The 9245-nt window shown below is 56.5% G+C and overlaps 3 protein-coding genes across 3 annotated transcripts; 1 reads left to right on the top strand and 2 right to left on the bottom strand.

The window, feature by feature from the left end:
* Positions 1-389: 389 nt before the first annotated feature.
* ETH_00016100 (uncharacterized protein) lies at positions 390-2714 on the bottom strand (the record flags this gene model as incomplete). The annotated part of the gene is made up of 1 exon (XM_013372926.1): positions 390-2714. One exon carries the CDS (start codon positions 2712-2714, stop codon positions 390-392), a length of 2325 nt encoding a protein of 774 aa, XP_013228380.1.
* A 1140-nt stretch (positions 2715-3854) lies between these two features.
* Positions 3855-7633, top strand: ETH_00016105 (uncharacterized protein; the record flags this gene model as incomplete). The annotated part of the gene is made up of 9 exons (XM_013372927.1): positions 3855-3890; positions 4099-4209; positions 4712-4817; positions 5279-5341; positions 5547-5869; positions 6296-6414; positions 6659-6757; positions 7011-7098; positions 7574-7633. The coding sequence occupies 9 exons, from the start codon at positions 3855-3857 to the stop codon at positions 7631-7633; spliced, it is 1005 nt and encodes a 334-aa protein (XP_013228381.1).
* A 697-nt stretch (positions 7634-8330) lies between these two features.
* On the bottom strand, positions 8331-9245 carry ETH_00016110 (uncharacterized protein; the record flags this gene model as incomplete). The annotated part of the gene is made up of 1 exon (XM_013372928.1): positions 8331-9245. The coding sequence occupies one exon, from the start codon at positions 9243-9245 to the stop codon at positions 8331-8333; it is 915 nt and encodes a 304-aa protein (XP_013228382.1).

Below are 9245 nucleotides of genomic sequence, written 5' to 3' on the forward strand. Positions count from 1 at the left end.
GATAGCAACAGCAGCAGCTTCTGCAAATAATGGCAGCAGGAGCAGCAGCAGCAGCAAAAAGGCCACTACTAAGACTCTCTGAAACGTACCATCACGCATGCTGGAGGTGGCGCGGCACCGTAGCCGAGAGCCGTAGCAGCAAGTGCGGCACCTCTAAAGCACAGTAGCAGCAGCAGCAGCAGCAGCAGCAGTAGCAGCAAGAGCAGAAGCAGCAGCAGCAGAAGCAACAGTGCAACTCCTGCCTCCGCTAAGCCCTGCCTCTCTGATCCCCATTGGGTGCCGTTCAGGGTCAGGGGGGCCCCCCAGAGGGCCCCCAGCACACTTGAGCTCAGTCTGCCCCTCTCAGCTGCTGCTGCTGCAGCAGCAGCAGCTGCTGCTGCCACTGCTGCTTACTTGGCGTTGAATTGGGGCTGCATGCGCAGCAGCAGGTGAGCCCACAGAGACTGCAGCAACAGCGCTGCCTGGCAAGCTCCCTTCAAAGGATCCGAAACTGTGAAGCCGGTGCTGCTGCTGCTGCTGCTGCTGCTCTTGCTGCTGCTGCTGGTGAAAGGGTGGAACAGGACTGCGCAGTGCAGCGCAGCACGAGGCATCTCATCGGGGCCCATCAAGGCCCCCAAAGCTTTGCGTCTTTGGTCTTTGTGGGGCCCACTTGAAGCAGCGTCGCAGCAGCAGCTGCTGCTGCTGCTGCTTGCGAGCTGCTGCTGCTGCTGCTGCTGCTGCGGCTGCTGCAGCATGCGCTGCAAATCAGCGGCAAATATTATGGAGAGCTCCAGACAAAGAGACAAGGCGATCTGTGCTGCACACAGCGCAGCAGCAGACTCTGAAGGATCGAGATGCTGCTGCTGCTGCCGATGCTCCTGCTGTTGCTGCTGCTTCTGCTGGCCCTGCTGCTGCTGCTGCTGCCTCTGTTGGTCCTGCTGCGGCTGCTGCTGCTGCTTCTGCTCCTCAAGCTGCAGCAGATTGCACTGCGTTTGCGATGAAGTCGCTCGGGAGTCGGGTCCTAAGAGGGTCAGGTGCCACGGGGGTTGCTGCTGGTGCCGCTGCTGCTGCTGCTGCTGCTGCTGCTCCACGTTTTGCTGCTGCTCTGACACGCCAAGCTGAGCCAGCTGCAGAGTGCAGCTGCTGCTGCTGCTGCTACTGCTGCTGCTGCTGCTGCTGCTATTTTCTCCCAGCAGCCGATAGAAGGCAGCAGGGAAGACAGGCTGTGCTGCGCTGAAGAGCGCGCTGCCTCGGTCCTTGGCCTCTGCTGCTACTGCAGCAGCAGCAGCAGCAGCAGCACTTGCCACTACAGCAGGAGCAGCAGAAGTAGCATCAGCCGACGCAGTAGGAGAAGCAGCAGCAGCAGCAGCAGCGGGATGCGCCGCATCTGCTGCAGCAGCCCACGGAGACTGCAGCAAACGGCCAAACACGCGGAGCCTTGCGAGGCTCTTGAGAATTTGAGTTAGCTGCTGCCCATTTATTATTTGCTGCTGCTGCTGCTGCAGCTCTTGCAGCTGCCGCTGCTGCTTCTCTTGACGTTGCTGCTCTTGCTGCTGCTGCTGCTGCTGCTGCGCAGCTGCAGCGCGAATGCCTCCATTGTGCTCTCTCAACAAGACCAGAAGGCGCAGCAGCAAGTGGCGGCACAGCAGCAAATCGCGCCTTTCTCTGCTGCTGCTTCCGCTGCTACTGCTGCTGCTGCACCTGCTGCTGCTGCTGCTGCTGCTGCTGACAAGAAAATATCCCAGTGCGACCAGCTGCTGCGCCGTCATTTGGCTGACTGGGGAAGAGCGCAGAGAGGCAGCAGCAGATCGCAGCAGCTGGCGAGCTGCTATCCCTGCTGCTGCTGCTGCTGCTGTTGTTGCTGCGCTTTCTCCCGCTGCTGCTGCTTCTCCTGCTGCTGTTTCTGCTGTTGCTCCTCCAGCTGCTGCTTCCACCTCCAATGCTGCTGAACGCTCGCTCGGCACTTGGGGCCGTTGACGTAGAAGAGAACTGCTTTTGCTGCTGCTGCTGCTGCTGCAGCTGCTGCCGTTTGCAGGTTCACTCTGCGCAGCCGTGGACTGAAGCCAGCATTGTTGCTGCTGCTGCTGCAGGGTAGCCTGCTGGTGCTGCTGCCGTTGCTGCTGCTGCTGCTGCTCGGTAGCGCGCTGCTGCTGCTGCTGCTGTTTTTCGGCGTGCTTTTGGTCAGTTTGGCGCAGCACTGCAGCAGCAGAATTGTAGGAGCTCAGCAGTAGCAGGGGCTGCTGCTGCTGGCCCAAGACAAGATTTTCCGTTTTTCTCCAGCGCTGCAGCTGCTGCTGCTCCGCTGCTGCTGCTGCTCGCTTCCCAACAGCAAGCAGCAAATGCGGCTGCTGCCTCAGCTCATGGAACAGCGGCAGAAGCACAACTGAAGATTGTGCGCCATCTGGGGCCTCCGTTGCTGCTGTTGCTGCTGCTGCTGTTGCTCCTGCTGCCTCTGTTGTTGCTGCTTCTGCTGTTGTTGCAGCTACTCCTCCATCGCTGCGGCTTCCAGCTGCTTCGCCAGGTGCCGGTCTGCTGCTCTGAAGAGACAATGCAGCAGCAGCAACAGACAGGGAGGCCAAGCGGCGTGAGCGCAAGCTACCCCAGGGGACAGCAGCAACAGCAGCAGAAGCAGCAGCAGCAGAACTTGCTGAATGGCAGCGTGCTGCTGGTGCTGCTGCTGCCGCGGCACGCTGAGAAGCTCTTATGTGGCAGCACACTTCTCCAAAGTTCCGCATTGGGCCTCCTCTCCCCTAGCAGCAGCAGCAGCAGCAGCAGCAAAAGCAGCGGGTGCCTATTCAATGCATGTAACCGCCGTAAGAGGCCAACAGCTGCAGCTGTGAGCCTCCCTGGGACACATGACAAGCTGTAACCATGCCGAAACACCTGCTGCTGCTGCTGCTGTTGCTGCTGCCGCTGCAGCTGTTGCTGCTGCTGCTTCTGCTGTTGCTGCTGCTTCCAGCTTTTAGCTGCAACACTGGCGCCTTTCCTAAATTTGGATGACTATTTTCAACCAAATAAATTATTTATAAGCCGCTCAAATTACTTGAAGTGACCCAAATGTGAACGCCGAGCGCTTTGGGGCCCCTGGGGGGTCTGCCGAGCACCCGGGGGGCGCCTTGAGTCTTCCCTTTGGGTTTTATTGACTCTTATTTGAATTTTTTTGATTTATACTTTTCAATTTTTGAATCTTTTGTTGAATTTCATCCCAAGTAATGGCATTTTGTCCAACCAGGGCTGCCGGGGGCCCCGGGGGGCCCCTGTCGATGCTGTCGTGGGGCTGCGAGGCCCGGGGGCCCACAGCAGCAGCAGCAGCAGCAGCAGCAGCACAGCATTAAAACTGCAAATCTAGCCTTTTTCTTCTTCATGCCGCAGCGCGCAAGCTGCCAGGATCTGCCGCTGCAGCTGAGGCTACTACTGCCCTCGTCTTGTGCCCAGCCTTCGGAGCGCCAAACCCTAAACCCTAAACCCTAAACCCTAAACCCTCGCAGACCATCCTGTAATTTTTTTCCAGCAGTGTTGCGCTGCTGCTTTGAAGAGGAGAGAGCCAAGACCTGCAAGCCGAGGAAGCCCGAAAGAAGCAAAAGAGAAGAATCAAGGCAGCAAATAAATAAATTAATTAATTGATTTCAAATAATTAAAAATCATTGTAAATGATGAGTAATTTACAAAAAATGAATAAATAATATTTAAAAGAAGCAGCAGCAGCGAGAAGGAGAAGAAGGCGGGTCCGAAGAGCCGCTCCTGCGGAAAAGAAAAGCTGCTGCTGCATTTGCTGCTGCTGCAGTTGCTGCTGCTGCAGTTGCTGCTGCTGCAGTAGTTGCTGCTGCTGTTCCTGCTGCTGCTGCTTCTGCTGCTCTTTGCTAGCGGCTGCAGCCATGAGTCGGCCGGAGCACCTTCTCCCCGCGGACGTTGTGAGCCAAACCCCAAACCCTAAACCCTAAAACCTTTTCTGGGGTTTCTGTGCAAGTTGCTGCGCTCAGCTCTTGCTTGCTGCTGCCCCCTGCTGCTGCGCGTCTGCGCTGTTTAATGAGTTGGATATTCGCTGCTAGTTTAATTAAATTGAATTTATTTTTTATTTTTATTTTTGTTTTTATTTTTAAATTTATTTTTGTTTTGCAGTATTATGGAAAAGAGGAGACGCAGCGCTACGCCCGCAGCTCCCGCATGCATGCAGTGCAGCGGCAGCTGGCAGAAAGGGCTCTGGAAATGCTGCTGCTGCCGGAGAACGAGGTATGCTGCTGCTGCTGCTGCTGCTGTGTCTGCAGCTGCTGCTGTTGCTGCTGCTGCTGCTGTACCTACACTTTTTGCTGCTGCTGCTTTATTTACACCTGCTTCTGCTACTGATGGACTTTCTTCTGATGCTGCTGCTGATGGGCTTACGCCTGTGGCTGCTGCTGCTGCTGCTGCTGTACGTGGATCTCTTTCTGCTGCTGCTGCTGCTGCTTCTGCACGTGTTGCCGCTGCTGCTGCTGCTGTACCTACAGCTGCCGTATTTGCTGCTGCTGCTTTGCCGACACTCGCAGCTGCTGCTACTTTTGCTGCTGCTGATGCTGGTGTTATTGCTGCTGTGTTTCCTGCTGGCATTATGGTTCGCGAGCTGCTGCTGTTGCTGCTACTACTGCAACTGCTGCCGCGTTGGCTGTTGCTACTTCTTGTGCGTCTGCTGCTGTTGCTGTTGCACTTACGGCTGCTTCTGCATTTGCTGCTGCTGCTGCTGCTGCTGCTGCTGCAGAGCTGCCTTGTCTTAGACCTGGGATTTGGCTGCGGCATGAGCGGCTCTGCTGTTTCTGAGAAGGGCCATTTCGTAGTTGGACTTGACATCTCAAGACACATGCTAGGTAGCTGCTGCTGCTGCTGCTGTGCTGCTGCTGCTGTGCTGCTGCTGCTGCGGCTGTGCTGCTGCCTCGGATGCAGCTGTGGGTATAGCTGCTGCTACCACGGTCAGTTCGGCTGTGGTTGCTCTGGCTGCTTATTCTGCTGCTGCCGCCGCTGCTAGTGCTGCAGCTTGCAGCACTGTTGCTGCTGCTGTTGCTGCTGCTCATGTTTGCTGGCCGTGTAGCCTGAGTTGCTGCTGCTTCTGCTAAACAGTGCCACCTAGAGTAGGTGCTGCAGCACACAGGAGTGAGGCGGCTGCAGCAGCAAAAGGAGAGCAGCAGCAGCTAAGACTTAAACGCACAGCAGCAGCATTAGCAACATTAGTTTGAATCGGAGTTGAGGCAGCAAATCAAACCTACGGACACACAGCAGCAGCAGCAGCAGCAAAAGCGACGCATCTGCGGTGCTGCTGCTGTGGCTGCAGAGGAAGCCAGAGAATTGGAAAACCTGGAAACTGCAGATGCTCTGCTAGCGGACTTGGGAAAACGTAAACCCTAAACCCTAAACCCTAAACCCTAAGGCTTACAGCCAAGACCTGCATGCAGGCTGCTGTATGCGGCATCGAGCTCAGGCGCAAGTCTGGGCGTGCGAGCCGCCCAAGAATTAGAGTTTACGTGAAGCTCTAGGGTTTAGGATTTAGGGTTTAGGGTTTAGGGTTTAGGGTTTAGGGTTTGTGCGCGTTGGGCTTGCAGCCTTCTACTTTAGGCCAGGCACGTTCGACGGGGCCATTTCTATCAGTGCCATTCAGTGGCTTTGTTCAGACATTAAGTCTGATATAGCCGACGCTCTACGTACACCCGAAAACACAGCAGCAGCAGCAGCAGCAGCGGGAGCAGCAGGGGGGAGCAGCGGCGGGGAAGAGGACATGGACGAGGATGAGGCTTCGGACCAGCAGCAGCTGCTGCTGCAGCAGCAGCAGCGGCAGCGCAGGCCTGCACTCCCTGCTTCTGCCTACAGACGCCAAACTTGCTTCTTTGAACATCTCGCGAGAGCTCTGAAGCCCGGAGCCCGAGCAGTACGTACACCCCAGCGGTGGCCCGCAGCCTCGCTGTCCCCTAGGTTTTACTAGCTAGGGTTTAGGGTTTAGGGTTTAGGGTTTGGAGGCCGTGAGTTGAGGGTGGCTGCGGAGCCGCTCGCAGCAGCTCTTTTGTTTTATTTTTCATTTTTTTTCAATTGGCATCGAAGCAGTGAAAATGAGAAGTAAAAGTTGTTTAGTGAATGAGGTGTACGTACACCTCCAGCAGCGTGTGGCTGTGGCTGAGGTGTACGTACACCCGGGCTGCGCTTCTGCGCTTTGCCTCATACTTGGGACTGTGGGGCAATTTCCTAGAGAGGAGTGCAGTCTGGTGCCGTGCTGCTGCTGTTGCTGCAGCTGCTGTGGCTGCTTCTATGGCTGATGGTGCGGTTGCTGCCGCTGCTGCTGCTGCTGCTGCTGCTGCAGGCCTTACAGTTTTACCCAGACAGCGCGGAGCAGCTCGAAAGCCTGACTTCTGCTGCGCTGCGCAGCGGCTTCGAGGGTGGCCTTGTAGTTGACTTTCCCAATTCAACCAGAGCCAAAAAGTGAGCTGCTGCTGCTATTGCTGCTGCTGCTGCTGCTGCTGCAGTGGATATGTGTTTTTGGTGGTTCACACTTTGCAGCGGTAGCTGCTGCTGCCTTTCCGTTTCTACTGCTGCTGCGTCTGCGGAAGCGTGAACGTCAGCTGATGCTTCCTGCTGCTGCGCCGCCTCTACTGCCACCCTTGCTGCTGGTTCTGCTGCTACCGCTTCAGCTGCTGCTGCTGCTGCTGCTGCTGTTTCTGCGCAGGTACTTCTTATGTTTGTGGCTGCCAGGAGGCCACGCGCGGAAGCTGCAGCAGCTGCCGAAAGCCCTGGGCACTTCTGCGATTATCAACGAAGGAAGAGAGTGAGAAGCCATGGGTTTAGGTTCAGGTTTAGGTTCGGGTCTAGGGTTTGGGGCCTATTGTTTAGGGTGTGGGGATTGGGGTTTGGATTCAGCTATGATTTTCCCCATATGGTTGAGAGCTGATACCTGGCGCCTCTAGCGGAGGCTCTGCGCCTCGAGGCCAGACTGCAGGGTTTAGAGTTGGTTTAGAGTTTAGGGTTTAGGGTTTAGGGTTTTAGGGTTTAGGGTTTAGGGTTTTGGTGATACTTATCAGACGGCCTCTAGTGTCTGGGCGAAGAGCGAAGAAACAAATTTCTAAGAAGGAATGGATCGCCAAGAAGAAAGAGAAGCAAAGCATGAAGGTTTGGATCCACCCGAAGTGCTGCTGCTGCTGCTGCTGCTGCTGCCGGTCTCTTTTTTGCTGCTTCTGCTGCTGCTGGGTCTCTCTGCTAATGCTGCTGTTGCGCGTCTTGCTGCTGCTACTTCTTTTGATTCTACCTCTGTTGTTGCATCTGCGTCCGCTGCTTCTGATTCTGCCGCTGCTTCCTATCCTACAGCTGCTTCTTATTCTACTGCTGCTGCCGATTCTGCTACTGTTTTCGATTCTGTTGCTGCTGCTGCTGCTGCTGTTGGCGTTGCACAACCCGCTGTTGCCGCGGCTATCGCACTTAGCAGCAAAAGCGAAGACAAGGGAACTCGCAGCCTACGCCCCCTGCTGCTAGTGCAGCTGCTGCAGCTGCTGCTGCTGCTACTGCAGCTGCTTGTTTAGGTGCTGCTGCAGCCGCATTTGCTGCAGCGCCGACGCTTGGGTGCTGCGTTTGCTGCTGGCTGATGCAGGGAAAGAAAGTTCGGCCAGACTCGAAGTACTCGGGAAGAAAAAGAAAAGACAAATTTTGAGTTTTTGGCTGCGCCGACTTCGAGGTGTATGTACACCTGGGCGCCTGCGCCGGCTTTCCGGTGTATGTACACCTCGGCCGCGCGAAGTCGAAGTGACAATGGCTGGCGGCTGCTGCTGCTGCAGCAGCTGGTGCGTTGTGCTGCGCCGTTTCCGCCAGTAGCGGCACTGGCAGCAGCAGCAGCAGCAGCAGCAGCAGTTGTGCTCGCTCCTAGTGCTTAAGCCAAGAGGCAGAAGGCTTCAAACAGTGAAGTTCTACTTTGGCGGAGGCCTTAGCTTCAGCGGCAGCAGCAACAGCAGCAGCAGCGACAGCTGCTGCAGCAGCAAAGGCAACAGTAGCAACAGCAGCAGCAGCAGCAGCAACAGCCGATAGACAAATTAGACGCATTTGAGCGTCGCTGTGTTGAAGTCAAACCAAGCGCCTCTCAAGAGGCGCTGCTGTCAAAAAGACAAAAATGTTTTTAAGCCAAGGGGACTTCTTTTAATTAATTAATTAAATTAATTAGATTAATCAATTTGTTTATTTGTGGCGTTTAAGCTGCATGAATGCTGCGAATTCGCCCAACAAAAAGACCGCCTTCAATGCCCGTCGCGCTGCTGCTGCTGCGCTGCTGTTGCTTCTGCTGCTCCCCTGGCTGGGGCCTCTGCTGCGAGGCTTGCTGCTGCTGCTGCTGGTGCTGAGTCCTCTGCGCGCTGCTGCTACGGGCGCTCCTCTCCTTGCTGCTCCTGCTGCTGCGCGTCTTGCTGCTGCTGTGGTTCCTGCTGCTGGTCCCGCTGCTGGGCCTGTTGTTCCGGCTGCTGCTGCTGCTGGGTCTGCTCATCCTGCTGCTGCTGCTGCTTCTGGGTCTGCTGGTCCTGCTGCTGCTTCGGCTGCCTTTGGGGCTGCTGCTGCCGCTTAACTAAGAAGTATGAAGAGGCTGCGTCGGTGAAGGCGCTGAGCCGAGAAGCTCTGTAGACATCCCAGGCCTGTGCAGCAGTGTACTGAAGCAGCTGCTGCAGCATCACGTCTTGCTGCTCGCGAGGCGGCAGCCAGCGCTGCTGGCGCTGCAGCCGCTGCTGCTGCTGCTGCGGCGTCAAGTAAAGCTGCACGTCAAACGTGCTGTTGTCTTCTAAGGGCACGTCGACAGGCGGAGCAGCAGCAGGTGCAGCAGGTGCAGCAGAAGTGGCTGCAGGGTGGGCAGCGTCTTGCGGCGGCTGCGTTTTTGCAGCAGCAACTAACGCTGCAGCAGCAGCTGCTGCTGCGGCTGCCGCAACAACTGGCCCTAGCCGTTCATCATAAGGACCAAGGGCAGCAGCTAATAAGTCCGAAGTCGAAAGAGGCAAAGTTACAAACTCTGCTGTTGCTGCAGTGCTGTCTGGCTGTGTATCGTCTGGGGCAGGGGGAAGGTCTGGAGCGAGTTGCTGCTCCTCTCCGGCTGCCGTTGCTGCTGCTGCTGCTGCTGCTGCTGTTGCTGCTGCACTTGCTGCCGCTGAGGCCGCATCTCTTGCAGCCGGCGTGTCTGCTGCTGCACCTTCCGTCAGAGAGACGTCGTAGCCAGGAGCTGCTGTTGAGAGCCCCTGCAGCGACAGGCCTGTGAACAAGACGAGGAGAGTTCGAGCTCTCCGAAGCGACAT

Source organism: Eimeria tenella, genomic scaffold, assembly GCF_000499545.2.
Source record: "Eimeria tenella Houghton genomic scaffold, Eth_scaff113, whole genome shotgun sequence".
Classification (NCBI taxonomy): Eukaryota; Apicomplexa; class Conoidasida; order Eucoccidiorida; family Eimeriidae; genus Eimeria; species Eimeria tenella.